This window comes from Salvelinus alpinus, chromosome 2 (assembly GCF_045679555.1).
Source record: "Salvelinus alpinus chromosome 2, SLU_Salpinus.1, whole genome shotgun sequence".
In the NCBI taxonomy this organism is placed as follows: Eukaryota; Metazoa; Chordata; class Actinopteri; order Salmoniformes; family Salmonidae; genus Salvelinus; species Salvelinus alpinus.
The window spans coordinates 45050978-45071121 of record NC_092087.1 but is presented as its reverse complement, the minus strand read 5'-3'; the positions used below and the strand labels follow the sequence as shown (position 1 = coordinate 45071121).

Below are 20144 nucleotides of genomic sequence, written 5' to 3'. Positions count from 1 at the left end.
CAAACCTTGCTTACATTTGTATACGATCGCATACTGTATATCTCTTTATTATGTGTGGGAATACATTGGAACAGATTTCCAAAATTAAAATCACTCTAAGCTGATTTGCAGGTGTTTTTACAGTCTTTTATGTCCAATAAGAAAATATATATATTTTTAAATAAAAAAATGTTTTCTTAAATTGAACTGGCGGCCCACTTCGTCCAGTGGGCCGCCAGTTGGGGAACCCTGACCTAGCTAGTCTATAACAGGAGAGCCTTCTAAAAAGACAATTATTTTCATTTTTTTTTTATTGTTGTCAAAATGAAAACATTGTCAATGAGGCTACTAACATGCATTGTAATCTGGGCTGCCTGTCAGATGAACCAATCAAGTGATGTTGTTGATGACACATTATCAACATGGCAACACACAGTCATTTTTTTTATTTAACCTTTATTTAACTAGTCAGTTAAGAACTAATTATTTTTTACAATGAGAGCCTACACCGGCCAAATTGTTTGCCCTTCTATGGGACTCCCAATCACGGCCGGCTGTGATACAGCCTGGATTCAAACCAAGGTGTCTGTGGTGACGCCTCTAGCACTGAGATGCAATGCCTTAGACCGCTGCGCCACTCGGGAGCCCGAGTAGTCAAATGATTTTCAATCATTTTAACATAAATATTAGTTTTTCAGCAGTTTTAAGGGTAGGAACATGCATCTTTATCACATTTGGTTATCGAAATCACCTTAACTTACTAAAATGTTTCAGTTCATCTTTAATACTTTCGTTGTTAAGCAGACACTCTTAACCAGAGCGATTTACAGTGCAATCATCTTAAAGTAGCGAGGTGAGACAACCATATATCACAGGCAGAGTAAACATGAGGGTGCTGTGGGATTAATCAAGATATTTTTTTGATACGGTAGGTTTTCAGACGTTTTCAGACGATAGGGCTTCCAGATGTCTGTCAGTGTGGATCCCACACTGTAGTGTCGACCGTTTTCATTAGCATCAGCAAATCTCAAATCGTTGTAAGAGAAATTCAAGCATGAACTGAGAGTTTGTTATAGGCCATTAATAATTTGCATGTCACACTACTACAGAAACCATACATTCATTCCGCAGTGTGCTTCCCACACTGACCAATAGTCACAGACATGACTTGGAAATTGTGATTTGGCCAAATCTGAAAAACAACTTCCTCCTTAGTTTTGCCTAGCTTGCTTTATTCAGCCCAGTTTGTCGAATTACTGCTCCCGTAAGAGAAGTTAAATCAGTGGGTATATTTAATGTACTTTCAACAGCTGTCCTTTTCCACCAAGCTAACTAACCGTAAACACTGGTTCATTAGTACAATGGTATGACAGAATCATTGACTCCCCAACGTTCATCATAGTTATGGTTTCCCTTCTCAATCTGAGTGCGTAATTGAAATATTACATAAGTATGTCTGGTTAGCATGCTCCTTTATGTGATAGTAATTCAGCCGCACACTGACTCTATACACTCACTGACCTAAATTCAACTATATTAGACTTGGTAATGCAATACGTTTGAAGTGTGATGGAGTGTATAAGAAGATCATTAAAATATCTAGCTTTAGTTGTGCATAGCTAGCTTTATTTAGTCTGCTGCACTCGCTATTGATGGATTGGACAGAGCTTGTTTTCTGAAATACCTTTCATTGAGAATGAAAGATGGTTTTACTGTGGCATACTATTCAGTACTCCGTAAGCTGTTCCACTAGCCATGAACAAACTGTTATCTGCTCAGGTTCTAAAGTTGCATTATGTGTTTGTCAGGCTATTATTGTGACGCGTGTTTTGAATGTAACCTCGTTGTGCAACGTACAGGGAAGCCAGGGAGCCTGCAGCCGCGACCACCTAAAGACAGAGCGTCATCAGACAAGGCGGGGTCCAGGAAGCTACGGGTCCACAGTGCAGGGAAGGAGAAACTGGCGCCTGGCTCAGGTGAGCTGTGTATGTATTATGAAAGCTTTAGAGAGCCTGTCTGTGTGAACTGGATTGTGTGTCTAAGTGTGAAGTGTGTGCAGTGTGGTGGTCTTAGGGTAGATGTCCTCTTTTCTGTTGTAAATTGGACCCATAGACGCTGAACTTAGCCACCATGGAGACAGGAACCAACAACGTTTGACCCCCAGTGAGATGAGTGGAGACCAAACAGCAGGTCAGACACTTCTCTAAACTGACACACATTTTAAAATGGACACAGCCGGGCTCCGGCTAGTGCTTCTGTTTCTGATTTGGGAGTGAAGTGAAGACACTTTAACCCCTTTATCCAGTTCCTACTCCAGAGCACAATCTGGAGCTACAGTATGTGGCAGATGGCTTATCTGGCATGACACTTCCAAGGATGGTTCTTACCAAGATTTACTTCCATCTACCTCAATTAATTGGCAAGTTGGGCCAACTTTAGCCATTAGTATATTTGCCTCAGTAGTTTCCAGCTACAGTAATAGTACCCAGCTTCTGAAGTCTCACCCATTTCTACACATTTTATGCAGGATTATTGCTAAGGCTATGAAATACTTGTCTGAGTTTTTTTTGTTAACCCCCCACCCCAGCCACACTAAATGCACACTTTTTTTGCTCTTAAGCACATTTATGGGCTGTTCCCATCTCCAAAAGCCTGGAGCAGTCCCTGTGCAGGGCAGGAGGCAGCACTGCAGCCCTCCCCTCTTACTCTCAGTCTAAGCGCAGTACGTTCATTAATGGTAATGGCACATTAAATAAGAGTCAGAGGGGGAAGTCCCGTGGGTTTGGCTCAGGGTCTTCCACACAGCAGCACAATTAGAAAAGGTGATTATAGTGTTGAGACAAAAGTGCGCTGAATGTTCATAGACACTTCATACCGCTGAACTACTAGGCTGCATCCCAAATGACACACTATTTCCTGTATGGTAAGTAGCCTCGCGCGAGCCAGAATGGCTCATAGGAGCAGGAGTCAGTAGCCTGAGGCAGCTTGATGTACAAGTACACCCCTTGGACAGGACAATAGTCTATCACAGGGGCTTACTCCCAAGCAAAGAAGCATCAAATCAAATTCAAATTTTAAAAAAAGTATTTTTTTATTTCACCTTTATTTAACCAGGTAGGCCAGTTGAGAACAAGTTCTCATTTACAACTGCGACCTGGCCAAGATAAAGCAAAGCAGTGCGACAAATACAACAACACAGAGTTACACATAAACAAACGTACAGTCAATAACACAAGAGAAAATAAAAATAGAAAAATATATGTACAGTGTGTGCAAATGTAGAAGAGTAGGGAGGTAGGCAATAAATAAGCCCTAGAGGCGAAAATAATTACAATTTAGCATTAATACTGGAGTGATAGATGTGCAGAAGATGAATGTGCAAGTAGAAATACTGGGGTGCAAAAGAGCAGAAGGGTAAGTAATAATATGGTGATGAGGTAGTGGGGTGTGCTATTTACAGATTGGCTGTGTACAGGTACAGTGATCGGTAAGCTGCTCTGACAGTTGATGCTTAAAGTTAGAGAGGGAGATATAAGACTCCAGCTTCAGAGATTTTTGCAATTCCTTCCAGTTATTGACAGCAGAGAACTGGAAGGAAAGGCAGCCAAAGGAAGTGTTGACTTTGGTGACCAGTGAGCTTAGATAAGGTGGGGCTTTACCTAGCAAAGACTTATAGATGACCTGGAGCCAGTGGGTTTGGCGACGGATATGTAGTGAGGGCCAGCCAACGAGAGCATACAGGTCGCAGTGGTGGGTAGTATATGGGGCTTTGGTGATAAAACGGATGGCACTGGGATAGACTACATCCAGTTTGCTGAATAGAGTGTTGGGGGCTATTTTGTAAATGACATCGCCGAAGTCAAGGATCGGTAGGATAGTCCGTTTTACGAGGGTATGTTTGGCAGCATGAGTGAAGGATGCTTTGTCGCGAAATAGGAAGCCGATTCTAGATTTCATTTTGTATTGGAGATGCTTAATGTGAGTCTGGAAGGAGAGTTTACAGTCTAACCAGACACCTAGGTATGTGTGGTTGTCCACATATTCTAGGTCATAAAAATGTTATGCGCCGAATACAACAGACCTTACAGTGAAATGCTTACTTACAAGCCCTTAACCAACAATGCAGTTCAAGGAAAAGAGTTATATATTTACTAAATAAATTAGAGTATAAAATAAAAAGTGACACAATAAAATTACATAACAATAACGAGGCCATATACAGGGGGTATCGGTACAGAGTCAATGTGCGGGGGGTACAGGTTAGTTGAGGTAATTTGAACATGTAGGTAGGAGTAAAGTGACTATGCATAGATAATAAACAGACGTGTAGCAACAGTGTAAAAAAGGGGAGGGGGGGGGGCGCTCCGGTACCGCTTGCTGTGCGGAAGCAGAGAGAATAGTCTAAGACTTGGGTGACTGGAGTCTATGACAATTTTGGGCCTTCCGCTGACACCGCCTAGTATATAAAATTGAAGTAGGAAGTTTACATACACTTGTGTTGGAGTCATTAAAACTTGTTTTTCAACCACTCCACAAATTTCTTGTTAACAAACTGTAGTTTTGGCAAGTCGGTTAGGACATCTACTTTGTGCATGACACAAGTAATCTTTCCAACAACTGTTTATAGACAGATTATTCCACTTATAATTCACTGTATCACAATTCCAGTGGGTCAGAAGTTTACATACACTAAGTTGACTGTGCCTTTAAACAGCTTGGAAAATTCCAGAAAATGATGTCATGGCTTTAGAAGCTTCTGATAGGCTAATTGACATTATTTGAGTCAATTGGAGGCATACATGTGGATGTATGCCTGAAGGTACCACGTCTGAAGGTACCACGTTCATCTGTACAAACAATAGTACGCAAGTATAAACACCATGGGACCACACAGCCGTCATACCGCTCAGGAAGGAGACACGTTCTGTCTCCTAGAGATGAACGTACTTTGGTGCTAAAAGTTCAAATCAATCCCAGAACAACAGCAAAGGACCTTGTGAAGATGCTGGAGGAAACAGGTACAAAAGTATCTTTATCCACAGTAAAACAAGTCCTATATCGACATAACCTGAAAGGCCGCTCAGCAAGGAAGATGCCACTGCTCTAAAACCGCCATAAAAAAAGCCAGACTACGGTTTGCAACTGCACATAGGGACAAAGATCGTATTTTTTTGAGAAATGTCCTCTGGTCTGATGAAACAAAAATAGAACTGTTGGCCATAATGACCATTGTTATGTTTGGAGGAAAAAGGGGGACGCTTGCAAGCCGAAGAACACCATCCCAACCGTGAAGCACATGGGTGGCAGCATCATGTTGTGGGGGTGCTTTGCTACAGGAGGGACTTGTGCACTTCACAAAATAGATGGCATCATGAGGCAGGAAAATTATATTGAAGCAACATCTCAAGACATCAGTCAGGAAGTTAAAGCTTGGTCGCAAATGGGTCTTCCAAATGAACAATGACCCCAAGCATACTTCCAAAGTTGTGGCAAAATGGCTTAAGGACAACAAAGTCAAGGTATTGAAGTGGCCATCATAAAGCCCTGACCCCAATCCTATAGAAAATTTGGGGCAGAACTGAAAAAGCGTGTGTGAGCAAGGAGGCCTGCAAACCTGACTCAGTTACACCAGCTCTGCCAGGAGGAATGGGCCAAAATTCACCCAACTTATTGTGGGAAGCTTGTGGAAGGCTACCCGAAACGTTTGACCCAAGTTAAACTATTAAAAGCAATGCTACCAAATACGAATTGAGTATATGTAAACTTCTGACCCACTGGGAATGTGATGAAAGAAATAAAAGCTGAAATGAATCATTCTCTTTGCTATTATTCTGACATTTCACATTCTTAAAATAAAGTGGTGATCCTAACAGACCTAAGACAGAACATTTTTACTAGGACGAAATGTCAGGAATTGTGAAAAATGTTGATTAAATGTATTTGGCTAAGGTGTATGTAAACTTCCGACTTCAACTGTAGGTCCTGGATGGCAGGAAGCTTGGCACCAGTGATGTATTGTGCCGTACACCCTACCCTCTGTAGCGCCTTGCGGTCGGATGCCGAGCAGTTGCCATACCAGGCGGTGATGCATCCGGTCAGGATGCTCTCAATGGTGCACCTTTTTGAGGATCTGAGGACACATGCCAAGTATTTTCAGTCTCTTGAGGAATAGATGTTGTCGTGCCCTCTTCACGACAGTTTTGGTGTGTTTCAACCATGATAGGTTCTTAGTTATGTGGACACCAAGGAATTTGAAACTCTCGACCCGCTCCACTACAGCCATGTTGATGTAAATGGGGGCCTGTTCGGCCTTCCTTTTCTTGTAGTCCACGATCACCTTTGTCTTGCACACATTGAGGGAGAGGTTGTTGTCCTGGAGGTCTCTGACCTCCTCCCTATAGGCTGTCTCATCATTGTCAGTGCTTGGCTACAAAGTCGTGGGTGAACAGGGAGTACAGGAGGGGACTAGGAACGCACCCCTGAGGGGCCCCGGTGTTGAGGATCCACGTGGCAGATGTGTTGTTGCCTACCCTTACCACCTTGGGGCGGCCCGTCAGGAAGTCCAGGATCCAGTTGTACTGGGAGGTGTTTAGTTGCAGGGTCCATAGATTAGTGATGAGCTTCATGGGCACTATCGGGTACCATTTACAGTCTTTGGTGTGACTTGGCCTGGAATCGAACTCCCAACCTTCCAATCTCTGGGCGGACACTAACCAGAAGGCCACTGAATTAATATTCCAAATGTAGTGCACTACTTGTTTTAACCAGAAATCTATGGGCCCTGGTCAAAATAAGTGCACTAAATATCAATCAAATTTATTGATAAAGCCCTTCTTACATCAGTTGATGTCACAAAGTGCTGTACAGAAACCCAGCCTAAAACCCCAAACAGCAAGCAATGCAGGTGTAGAAGCACGGTGGCTCGGAAAAACTCCCTAGAAAGGCCAGAACCTAGGAAAAAACCTAGAGAGGAACCAGGCTATGAGTGGTGGCCAGTCCTCTTCTGTCAGTGCCAGGTGGAGATTATAACAGAACATGGCCAAGATGTTCAAATGTTCATAGATGACCAGCAGGGTAAAATAATAATAATCACAGTGGTTGTAGAGGGTGCAACAGGTCAGCACCTCAGGAGTAAATGTCAGTTTGCTTTTCATAGCCAATCATTCAGAGTATCTCTACCGCTCCTGCTGTCTCTAGAGAGTTGAAAACAGCAGGTCTGGGACAGGTAGCACGTCCGGTGAACAGGTCAGGGTTCCATAGCCGCAGGCAGAACAGTTGAAACTGGAGCAGCAGCACGACCAGGTGGACTGGGGACAGCAAGGAGTCATCAGGCCAGGTAGTCCTGAGGCATGGTCCTACGGTTCAGGTCCTCCGAGAGAGAGAAAGAAGGAAAGAGAGAAAGAAAGAGTGAAAAAGAGAGAGCGAATTAGAGAGAGCATACTTAAATTCACACAGGACACCGGATAAAACAGGAGAAATACTCCAGATTTAACAGACTGACCCTAGCCCCCCGACACAAACTATTGCAGCATAAATACTGGAGGCTGAGACAGGAGGGGTCGGGAGACATTGTGGCCCCGTCCGACGATACCCCCGGACAGGGCCAAACAGATAGAATATAACCCCACCCACTTTGCCAAAGCACAGCCCCCACACCACTAGAGGGATATCTCCAACCACCAATTTAGGGAATAGGGTTTAATTTGGGAAGCAGCCGTAGAGCCTAGCTAGCTGAAAGTATTAGGATTCTTTAGTTAAGTTTGGTCTGATGAGAGTCACTTGAACATAGTGGATGGATGGGCTCTTGAGTGTGTGAATCACAGGAGTTTGGAGACACCTTAATTGGGGAGGACGGGCATGTGGTAATGGCTGAAGCGGAATAAGTGGAAAGGTATCAACATCTGACACATGGTTCCCATGTGTTTGATACTATTCCATTCGCTCCATTCCAGCCCTTATCATGAGCTGTCCTCCACTCAGCAGCCTCCACTGGAGTGAATGAACATGATGTGTTCCAAGTCTGGACCTCCTAAGTGGGCCTGGACTCCATTGGTGAACATTTCACAGCATACATACACATACAGCCAATGTCACTGTCTGCAATAAGCCAACACTACTATTAATCAGCATGCAGTCAGGCCTCTGGAGCAGTGTGTTCCTGCCTGGGTGTTTTCTAATGCCAGGGCCTGTAGACAGACCCCATGGGCAGAGGTATGGGTGTGTGAGCGATGATTCTGCAGCAGAATGGCGCCCACACTACTAATGATGTCGTTTGTGTGCTGGCGGGTGAGCCCCGCTCTGCCAAGGCGAAGCGTTTTTCTCCCCCAGTCCCTCCCTGCATACCACAGACAAATACATTCGCAATCGTTTTCAATGCTTCGGCTTCCACTTATGCATATTTGAAATGCTCATTAAGGCATTATGCCTCTATTAACAAAGACCTGACCAAAATATATACATCTATGCAGGAGTGGAAATGAACGCAGGCCCGCTTTTGGCAACCATGGCATAATCGAATTCATTTCATTCTGCCGTACTGTGATTAGGCAGTAGTTATTTGCATATATGAAAATGAACCCAGGCAGGCAGAGAACAGCAGGAGGTTTTCCTGATGATGAAGAAATGAAGATGGATCCATTGATCACTGCAATAAGATCTCTGTCATTATTCTTGATTCATCATCACCATTACGCGTTGACTCAAGAGGAGTGTCTTACACAAGAGGCTTGGGCTGTGCATTAGCAGCCTACGCACTCTGATATTGAATACTCCGTATGGATTGTGCAATCCATTCACCTGAGGTTAGGCATTGTGTTTTCATTGTATGAAGTTAGTAAGGTGGAACTCTTTAGTTTTAGAGTCAATGATACAGTTGTAGCTAACGATCACGGGACGAGCAAATCGAGTCACCAAGAACCATTGGAGAAGGCAATCAGAGCAGTCTCATGTTTTTATTGACTGTAAAGCTGTTGTTGTTGTTGTTATTCTTCTCTTAGACAAGTTGTTGTCTCCCAGACCTGTTGACGAGGACAGAGCCTGTTTGGAGCCCTCCAAATCTTCTCCAGAGCTTCTGTCTGGCCAGTCGACCCCTGTCCCTGACCTCCCCCCATCACCATTACCCCTGCAGGACTCGGACAGTGATGACAGTGAAGGGGAGAGTGATGTGGATGAAGTCTCTGAGCCTCAGTTCTCAGTGGAAGACGTGTTCACCTTCTCTTCTCGGCCCCACTCAGCCAAGCGAGGCCAGGGACAAGGACTTGGAGACCAGGGCCAGGGACATGGAGAGACCTGCTGGACTGAGGAGGCAGCTCAGGCCGCTGACACCTACGGCCAGCAGGACACGGGAGGGCACAGGGGGGCCAGGCCAGACGACGACTTCCTAGCCAGCGAGAGTGAGGAGGTATGTCTATGTGTCTCAAACGACTGGGTCTGTTCCAGATTTGCTGGAGGATGAAGAGTACACACACACACACACACACACACACACACACACACACACACACACACACACACACACACACACACACACACACACACACACACACACACACACACACACACACACACACACACACACACACACACACAAGACCCTGTGCCCCATGACACAGTCCTCTCAACATCATTGTTTTTCTTCTTCAAAACATTTAGTTGCTCTGGTACATTTAGCTTCAATAGAAACCTCAATAAAAACCTCAACAATAGAAACCTCTCAGCGATTGTACAATAGAAACCTCTTAGACCCCCCATGACCTTCAGATGCCCTGAATAAGCAGTCCTACCACCGCCACACAACAACTCCAGTAGGAGCTGCTTCCTTAAAGCAATTGTTTGAAACTGAGAAAAAAAAGTTATGAGACACTCTATGGGCAAATAAAAGGATCGATTTTAAACGTAACCAAAGCATAAACTAAGTGTATATAATAACTAACTATACTCTTAAATCTTATATCTGAGACCATTAGTGCAAAGTGATTGTGATGTGTTATTGTCTCACCTACTTATCTTAAGATGAATGCTCTAATTGTAAGTCGCTCTGGATAAGACCGTCTGCTAAATGACTCAAATGTAAATATAAAATGTAAGAAAGTGTTTACACAGCAATGTAACCCAGTAATAAAGAGCTGCTGATAAAGAGCTGCTGAGGAGAATTTTTATAAGTAATGAGTACAAAGGCTATTACCGTTAGATGTATTCAAAGGAAAACGAATTGTCTTGACTGGTTTTAAATTTAAGAAGGAATATAGTTATTCAGATTTAAGACTTTCATTAATAGTCAAATTCAGAATAAATGACTGGTCCTTGAGGTGCTCATTGTTCTTTTCTTGGCTTGGCCTAATGGATTCCACAAGGAGAGAAAAAAGCAGTGAGGGTCAGTTATTTTATACATTCAGTCCATTTCTATATGAAAGAAAAAAACATGATTCAGTTTATTTTTTTTATGGGTCCTGTATGAGAAATATAATTCAGTTTGTCGTGTGAGAAACATATCACTCAGCTGGCTCAGACTAGATAACTTCCATTAGAATTGAGAATATATATTGTTCATCCTCAATTCAGTTGTGTGTGAGATAGAGAAAGATAATTTAGTTGTTGTGTTGATCCGTCCCTCTCTCTCTCCTCTACTGTCCTGAGGGAAATCAGTTTCATCTTCAACATACATATGCTCTGCTACTGTTAATTAGGCCCCTTTGATTGATGTGTGTGTGTGTGTGTGTGTGTGTGTGTGTGTGTGTGTGTGTGTGTGTGTGTGTGTGTGTGTGTGTGTGTGTGTGTGTGTGGGTGTGTGTGTGTGTGTGTGTGTGTGTGTGTGTGTGTGTGTGTGTGTGTGTGTGTGTGTGTGTGTGTGTGTGTGTGTGTGTGTGTGTGTGTGTGTGTGTGTGAGCTGCTCTGCTAGTCTAGAAGAACACATTGTAAAACCTCTGGAGCTTTCTATTTTTCTTTCAATTCCCATCTTGTTCTGTTTGCTTGTTTTCAGCCAATCATCTTACTCTGGGAGACCAAGGTTAATTTGAATAAACCACAGACTAGACAGTAGACACACAGCATGTTTTAGGTAATTCATGGGTTCAAATATACAACATCACAACTTACTACCATATCCACATGTAGTCCCAGTTGGCCTTAAAGAAAACTGTTATTAAACACTGAAAATAGCTTCCTCTTCTCCCTAACCTACAGTACCAGTCAAACGTTTGGACACACCTACTCATTCAAGGGTTTTTCTTTATTTGTACTATTTTCTACATTGTAGAATAATAGTGAGGACATCAAAACTATGAAATAACACATATGGAATCATGTAGTAACCAAAAAAGTGTTAAACAAATCAAAATATATTTCAGATTCTTCAAAGTAGCCAACCTTTGCCTTGATGACAGCTTTGCACACTATTGGCATTCTTTCAACCAAATTCATGAGGTAGTCACCTGGAATGGATTTAAATTAACAGGTGTGCCTTCTTAGAAGTTAATTTGTGGAATTTATTTTCTTCTTAATGTGTTTGAGCAAATCATTTGTGTTGTAACAAGGTATGGGTGGTATACAGAAGATAGCCCAATTTGGTTAAAGACCAGGTCCATATTATGGCAAGAACATATATTTGAGATTCTTCAAAATAGCCACCCTTCGACGCACAATTGGCTTAGCGTCGTCCGGGTTAGGGAGGTTTTGGCCGGTAGGGATATCCTTGTCTCATCGCGCTCCAGCGACTCCTGTGGCGGGCCGGGCGCAGTGCGCGCTAACCGAGGGGGGCGGGTGCACGGTGTTTCCTCCGACACATTGGTGCGGCTGGCTTCCGGGTTGGAGGCGCGCTGTGTTAAGAAGCAGTGCGGCTTGGTTGGGTTGTGCTTCGGAGGACGCATGACTTTCGACCTTCGTCTCTCCCGAGCCCGTACGGGAGTTGTAGCGATGAGACAAGATAGTAATTACTAGCGATTGGATACCACGAAAAATTGGGGAGAAAAGGGGATAAAAAAAAAAAAAAATAATAATAATAATAATAAAAAATAAAAAAAATAGCCACCCTTTGCCTTGATGGCAGCTTTGCTCACTCTTGGCATTCTCTCAACCAGCTTCACCTGGAATGCTATTCCAACAATCTCGAAGGAGTTCCCACATATGCTGAGCACTTGTTGGCTGCTTTTCCTTCACTCTGTGGTCCAACTCATCCCAAACCATCTCAACTGGGTTGAGGTCGGGTGATTGGGGAGGCCAGGTCATCTGGCAAATAAAGAAAAACCCTTGAATTAGTATGTGTGTCCAAACTCTTGACTGGCACTGTATGTCGGAACCAAAAGACAGATTGCCTAAAAGTGTAACTTGCAAAAGACATAAAATACAATGTTACCAATGAGGGAAATCAGATTATTCTTCCTTATTTATTCCATGTGCAACTCTGTGTTGTTGTATGTGTCGAACTGCTGTGCTTTATCTTGGCCTGGTCGCAGTTGTAAATGAGAACTTGTTCTCAACTAGCCTACCTGGTTAAATAAAGGTGAAATAAAAAAATAAAAAAAATAAATGTATCCCTGATTATTACTAGATAATTAATTCATATGGACATACTTTTTTCAGAGTTGTCCACATTCGATGCCTCGTCCCAGTTGGATCATGCTTAGTAATTGGCCATGCCAGAGGTGTTGACTCTAAACTGCGTGAGGCCTCTATCACACCACTGACATCAGTGCCCCACTCAATGACATACGATTCTGAGCATGAAACGAAAAGCAGCAGAAGAAAAAGATGAGAGAGAGGTAAAAAGGGAGGAAGAGGAGGAGTGAAGAAGAGTCAATGGGGTTCGGGCTAGGAGTCAAACTTAACATGCCCTATCACCAGGTTGTCCTCATTAGTGAACCAGGAACCAGAGCCGTCTGCTTTCAAGCCAAACCTACCGAGACCATTAGCCGGGATGAAAGCCTAGCGCTTTACACTACTTTAAAGCCATTTTAGCCTCTGCCAGCTAAGCAAGACTAATATTGAGTCTTTTCAGATAGCCTGCTGCCATAGTTAATTGCAAGTAATTTGGGACGTGGGATACCAGCCCACGGCTAGCCGCCAGTATGGAATCGTACAGTACAGCCGTAGCAGTTTATTAGCTAGCTGGCCGGCACGCGCATTCTTTTGCATTCATCTGTGGCAGGTTGTGCTATAATTCCCTTCTTGAGGCAGACGTCTTTTTCTTTCAAGGTGTTGCGTCAGTGCCTCCTCTGTCCTTTTAGATATGCCTGCCTGGCTACCATTACTCATATTCTAATAATAAAATAAATTTTAAAAATCCTATTTTTAAACTGTTCCTCTCTATTTCTCCCAGGAAGAGACCTCCTCTAGGTTCCTCTATCAGAGGTCCAGTGTCCCCCCCAGCCCTGGTACTCCTGGTGTTCCCCCCAGCTCCACCCCTGGTATCCCCGGATCATCAGGCCTAGATGAGGACACTCCGCCCAGACCACCGCCTGGGTCCAGTGGGTTCAGTGGGTCCAGTGGTGCGGACCGAACATTTACCATAGAGCGAACCCTAACCCACACAGACCCTGCAGGGTGTAAAACCAGGCTGGCTCCCCACACTGACTCCCAAGCATACAAGAGAACATTAGAGGTGCCTGGGGTGGTCCCAACCCGCTGCCGGTCACCCTGTCAGAGTACCAGGCAGGGGCAGAGACACAGCAGTCTGGGCCAGTCTGGACCTGGGGGAAGAGGAGGGGGAGCGAGCCAGACTCCGGACAGGAGCAGCAGCAGGACATCACTGAGCAGGAGATCTCTGCGAGAGATCATCCCCCGAGGAGACGCCACATTAGACAAGGTTAGGGACTGTCTGTCTGCAGCCAGGCATTTAGTATTCACAATCACATCCTTATTATCGCACTGTCTTCGTCAGAAGCTCTTACCCGCCCTGTGGGACAGAACAGAAACACATGATTTACCAAGAGAGAGAAAGTTCTGCTGTTAACTCCGCCATCTTCCATTTCCTCCTATACTTCTCATGTTATAATTAAGTGAGCAGCTGTCAAGTGACCATCAGTCCTGACTGTCTCTTGCCACTCTGGGATGGAGGCCCTGGGTGGAAGGGAGGCCCTGGGTGGGATGAGAGGGAGGGAGCCCCTAGGAGAGAAGGATGAGGGGGGAGCGAGAAAGAGGGAGGGAGAACCTGTCTGAGAGTCTAATTGAGCAGCCAGCCACATCCCTGATGCCACAATCCGGCAGGGATTTACAGTTGTCAAAGCACATCAGATGTGCCACCGTGTGATTCCCCCCCAAGACAACAGACTGATGCCTCATCAGTAACTTCAAGTTATAGCCTAGTAGTCACATATACAGGACATGGATGTATCACATTCAAGTCATAGTCTAGTAGTCACATATACAGGACATGGATGTATCCCATTCAAGTTATAGTCTAGTAGTCACATATGCAGGACATGGATGTATCCCATTCAAGTTATAGTCTAGTAGTCACATATGCAGGACATGGATGTATCACATTCAAGTTATAGCCTAGTAGTCACATATACAGGACATGGATGTATCACATTCAAGTTATAGTCTAGTAGTCACATATACAGGACATGGATGTATCACATTCAAGTTATAGTTTAGTAGTCACATATACAGGACATGGATGTATCACATTCAAGTTATAGTTTAGTAGTCACATATACAGGACATGGATGTATCATATTCAAGTTATAGCCTAGTAGTCACATATACAGGACATGGATGTATCACATTCAAGTTATAGTCTAGTAGTCACATATACAGGCTATATAGTACTTTATTTAACCTAGAGTTCTATGTGATTGTTTTTCTTCAGTGGTCTGTGTTTACAGTAGTATACTGTATAGTAGTTTTACCAATAGAAAAGCACTGCAATTTCCTGGATTTTCCCCCTCTGAAAACATGTAGTTACAAGTCTGCCTGTTGAATTGTCTCAGACCAGCTTAAAAGAAATCTCTCTTTTGATACAGATAGATACAGTGAGTTTGTCTGTGCCCCTTGTTGATCCTCATTCTCCCACAGACATATCGCCAAAGCTTAATAATAGATAGAAAACAGGGAATCAGTGGCGTGGGTGGAGGGATACACAAAGAGCGAGGGAGTGAGAAGAAAAGAGGGAGCAGAGTGCATTTTGAACGAGAGATGTAGAATTATCACTGGGAACTGTAGGAGAGAACAGTCATTCCCCTTGACCTCTCACAACAGAAGAGAGCCCACTGTTTAATTAAAGATGCTGTGTGTGTCCCAAATGGCACCCTATTCCCTGTAACATGCAATTCTTTTAACCAGGGCTGTGGGCAAAAGTAGTGCACTATATAGGGAATATGGTGCCGTTTGGGACACAGCCGGGAAAGTCTGAGAAGTCTGAAGAGAGTTTTCAGGAAAGAGGAAAGGTCCCTTTTGACAAAGAGTGGATGTGACAGTCATGTGGCTGCCTGCTTTGTGCCAGTCTTTCTTCTATGGTCGGGGTTGACTCCTCTCTGATGCTCAAGTGGTTGCAGTCAGGATGGGCTTAGATAGAAGAGAGTGAGGAAGAGAAGAGAGAGAGAGAAGCTTAGATAGAAGAAGAGTGAGTGAGGAAATGTAGAGAGAAGCTTGTTAAAGGGCTTGGCATCGTGCTGTTCAGCTTCTGATGGCATGATGACACGCCGTGTCGCACCCGCCCGCCTGCCTGCCTGTCTCTCCGCTCATCCCTCGCCTCCCCTCATCTCCTCTGCTCACATTAAAGTGTGTGATGTACAGAGCAGAGCAGAGCAGTGATCTAAGAGCAGGTTTGTCAGTCATGCTGTGCTGAGGAGAAGGATTCTGCGATTTAAAATAGAGAGGGTGAGAGAGAGGGTGAAGAGAGGTGGGGGGCTAGCTGTCACACCTTGAGGTGCCCGGGGCCCACTCCCTTCCAGCCGCTCCTCCTAAGAGGAACCAGGGGATCCATGATCAGAGCACAGTATTTTGTATTTTTTGAAATATTTTTTAGGGATCCTCATTAGCTCTAGCTGACACAGCAGCTACTCTTCCTGAGGTCCACAAAAGACAGGGGAGTGGAGGGATCCCAAGCCCACAAAGGAGGCCTGCTGCCTGGGTCGCTGATGAGGCTCAGATACCCCCCTCAACCCTCACCTCATTGTAGTGGAACACAGCACAGTAAGCTGTAGTCTTACAACCACTGACACACCCTGCTCCATGTCCCCAGCAGGTAGCCAAGTGAAGGCTGTTGAGCTGTCCTCTCATCAAGTCAAATCAAATTGGATTTGTCACATGCGCCAAATACAACAGGGGTAGACCTTACTTACAAGCCCTTAACCAACAATGCAGTTCAAGGAATAGAGTTAAGAAAATATTTACTAAATAAACTAAAGTGAAAAAATCTAATCAAAAAGTAACACAAGAAAATTACATAACAATAACAAGGCTATGGTTAGAGCGTTGGGCCAGTAACTGAAAGGTTGCTGGATCGAATCCCAGAGCTGACATGGTAAAAATCTGTTGTTCTGCCCCTGAGCAAGGCAATTAACCCACTGTTCCCCGGGCGCCGAAGACTTGGATGTCGATTATGGCAGCCCTCCGCACCTCTCTGATTCAGGGGTTGGGTTAAATGCGGAAGACACATTTCAGTTGAATGCATTCAGTTGTACAACTGACTAGGTATCCCCCTTCCCCTATATACAGGGGGTACCAGTACTGAGTCAGTGTGGTAGCCACTGAGCTAGCCTATGGTACAGTAGAGTCAGGGTCCTGATTGAAATGTTGTCAGAGAGAGAGAGAGAGAAGACAGAGATGATTGTTGCGGTTCCCACTGGCCTGTGAGGCTCTCTTTCACGCCAGCAGCCATTGATCCTCTCTCAACCTCCAGAGTTGCCCCAGTCCTTCCTTTCGGACAAAGCCAGTTACCACAGAGCTCCAAGCCTCCAACTGAATTGATAGCTGGACGAGTTACTGTACACACACACACACACACACACACACACACACACACACACACACACACACACCAGTCATGCCAGCTAAGCCACAGGCCAGTGGGTGATATCCAAGCCTGGGCTGGGCCCTGGATGGGAACACTGAGACATGCTGTTTTAAACACACTGATTTCTTATCTTTGTTACACTTACACAGGGGTTGGTTGGGCTCAGGTCATTGACCTGTTTCTTCTTATTGGACGGATCGAAACAGAACTTGCTATTTGTGGATGTGATGAAAAAGGATGATTGAGATTCTAGGAATTTGGGGCATGTGCTTGATACACACCATGGTCAAACCACAAAGCCCATTAAAAAAAGCTGTCAAATTCCTTTACTGTAATGTCTGGAATGCAGTGTGTAATCCATCTTGATTTTGTTTGTTTGAAGGTGGGAGAGGGGGGGGCAGAGAGAAGACATGAGCCTGTTGGGTCCAGTAGCTGTGATTTGCGTCTGTTGGACAGCCTGCGTATGCAGGAGGAAGAGGAGGAGGAGGAGCTACATATGCTGGCCAGTCTACGGCGGGAGCAGGAGGAAGAAGAGGAGGGGGGAGGAGCAACAGGTCTCAGTGCCTCTCAGATCCACCAATGTAACGTCAGCATCAGCACCAGCAGTGATGAGACATCCACCTGGACACACATACCTATGGTGAGTCATGTACTCCAAAGATGGGGGATAGATGAAGATGTCTTACTCAGGACGTTTGCCATTGACGTAGGGGGTTGGTGTTGCTCATTTCATACTCACATACTGTAATTTGCAGAAGCAATGAAGTAGGCCCAGATATCTATTATGCCTTCCCTTGTCCTTAAGCCCTTATTTACAGGCAGCTCTCCTGAGTGATACATTAAGGTGCAAATGGGGCTTATTCAAACAATCTCTCTCTCTCTCTCTCTCTCTCTCTCTCTCTCTCTCTCTCTCTCTCTCTCTCTCTCTCTCTCTCTCTCTCTCTCTCTCTCTCTCTCTCTCTCTCTCTCTCTCTCTCTCTCTCTCTCTCTCTCTCTCTCTCTCTCTCTCTCTCTCTCTCTCTCTCTCTCTCTCTCTCTCTCTCTCTCTCTCTCTCTCTCTCTCTCTCTCTCTCTCTCTCTCTCTCTCTCTCTCTCTCTCTCTCTCTCTCTCTCTCTCTCTCTCTCTCTCTCTCTCTCTCTCTCTCTCTCTCAGGCTAGCTGCTCACCTTTGTTGTGGAAAACTCGATCCAAAGATCAGGCTGTTATGCTGGTGAATGAGGACCCAAAAGCGACTTAATAGAAACAGAGTCTTTATTCCAGTCTTAAACAAAAAACCGATACTCCTGGATATTATCTTAGGTAAATCCAAAACAGGAAAACTGAAATCCTCTCGTCAGTAGAGAGGAACGACTGGAGACGCGGCCACAGACTGCAGGTCGCTTCGGGAAGGCACAGGCCGTAGCTGACATAGACACCTGCTCACACGCAGCATCTGAAGAAGGCAAAAACACGACAGGGCGGAACAAGGACACAGAACAGCAAACATCAAACAAGGATCCGACAAGGACAGAAGCGGAAAACAGAGGGAGAAATAGGGACTCTAATCAGAGGGCAAAATAGGGGACAGGTGTGAAAGAGTAAATGAGGTAGTTAGGAGAATGAGGAACAGCTGGGAGCAGGAACGGAACGATAGAGAGAGAGAGCGAGAGAGGGAGAGAGGGAGGGAGAGAGAGGGATAGAAAGAGGGAAAGAACCTAATAAGACCAGCAGAGGGAAACGAATAGAAGGGAAGCACAGGGACAAGACATGATAATCAATGACAAAACATGACAGTACCCCCCCACTCACCGAGCGCCTCCTGGCGCACTCGAGGAGGAACCCTGGCGGCAACGGAGGAAATCATCAATCAACGAACGGTCCAGCACGTCCCGAGATGGAACCCAACTCCTCTCCTCAGGACCGTAACCCTCCCAATCCACTAAGTACTGGTGACCACGTCCCCGAGAACGCATGTCCATGATCTTCCGTACCTTGTAAATAGGTGCGCCCTCGACAAGGACGGGGGGGGGGGGAGGGAAGACGAACGGGGGCGCGAAGAAAAGGTTTGACACAGGAGACATGGAAGACAGGGTGGACGCGACGAAGATGTCGCGGAAGAAGCAGTCGCACAGCGACAGGATTGACGACCTGAGAGACACGGAACGGACCAATGAACCGCGGAGTCAACTTGCGAGAAGCTGTCGTAAGGGGAAGGTTACGAGTGGAAAGCCACACTCTCTGACCGCGACAATACCTAGGACTCTTAATCCTACGTTTATTGGCGGCTCTCACAGTCTGCGCCCTGTAACGGCAAAGTGCAGACCTGACCCTCCTCCAGGTGCGCTCACAACGTTGGACAAAAGCCTGAGCGGAGGGAACGCTGGACTCGGCGAGCTGGGACGAGAACAGAGGAGGCTGGTACCCAAGACTACTCTGAAACGGAGATAGCCCGGTAGCAGACGAAGGAAGCGAGTTGTGAGCGTATTCTGCCCAGGGGAGCTGTTCTGCCCAAGACGCAGGGTTTCGAAAAGAAAGGCTGCGTAATATGCGACCAATCGACTGATTGGCCCTTTCTGCTTGACCGTTAGACTGGGGATGAAACCCGGAAGAGAGACTGACGGAAGCACCAATCAAACGACAGAACTCCCTCCAAAACTGTGACGTGAATTGCGGGCCTCTGTCTGAAACGGCGTCTAACGGGAGGCCATGAATTCTGAACACATTCTCAATGATGATTTGTGCCGTCTCCTTAGCGGAAGGAAGCTTAGCGAGGGGAATGAAATGTGCCGCCTTAGAGAACCTATCGACAACCGTAAGAATCACAGTCTTCCCCGCAGACGAAGGCAGACCGGTAATAAAGTCTAAGGCGATGTGAGACCATGGTCGAGAAGGAATGGGAAGCGGTCTGAGACGACCGGCAGGAGGAGAGTTACCTGACTTAGTCTGCGCGCAGTCCGAACAAGCAGCCACGAAACGGCGCGTGTCACGCTCCTGAGTAGGCCACCAAAACCGCTGGCGAATAGAAGCAAGCGTACCCCGAACGCCGGGGTGGCCCGCTAACTTGGCAGAGTGAGCCCACTGAAGAACAGCCAGACGAGTAGAGACAGGAACGAACAGAAGGTTACTAGGACAAGCGCGCGGCGACGCAGTGTGAGTGAGTGCTTGCTTTACCTGTCTCTCAATTCCCCAGACAGTCAACCCGACAACACGCCCTTCAGGGAGAATCCCCTCG

At 45.5% G+C, this 20144-nt stretch overlaps 1 protein-coding gene across 1 annotated transcript in view; it reads left to right on the top strand.

The window, feature by feature from the left end:
• The window catches only part of cfap20dc (CFAP20 domain containing), a 69040-nt gene that overhangs the window by 23216 nt on the left and 25680 nt on the right, over positions 1 to 20144 (top strand). The window contains exons 10-13 of the mRNA XM_071381209.1: positions 1839 to 1955; positions 8976 to 9379; positions 13292 to 13777; positions 17316 to 17573. Of these exons, the coding sequence (XP_071237310.1) occupies positions 1839 to 1955; positions 8976 to 9379; positions 13292 to 13777; positions 17316 to 17573 (1265 nt within the window). The remainder of the gene's footprint in view (positions 1 to 1838; positions 1956 to 8975; positions 9380 to 13291; positions 13778 to 17315; positions 17574 to 20144) is intronic.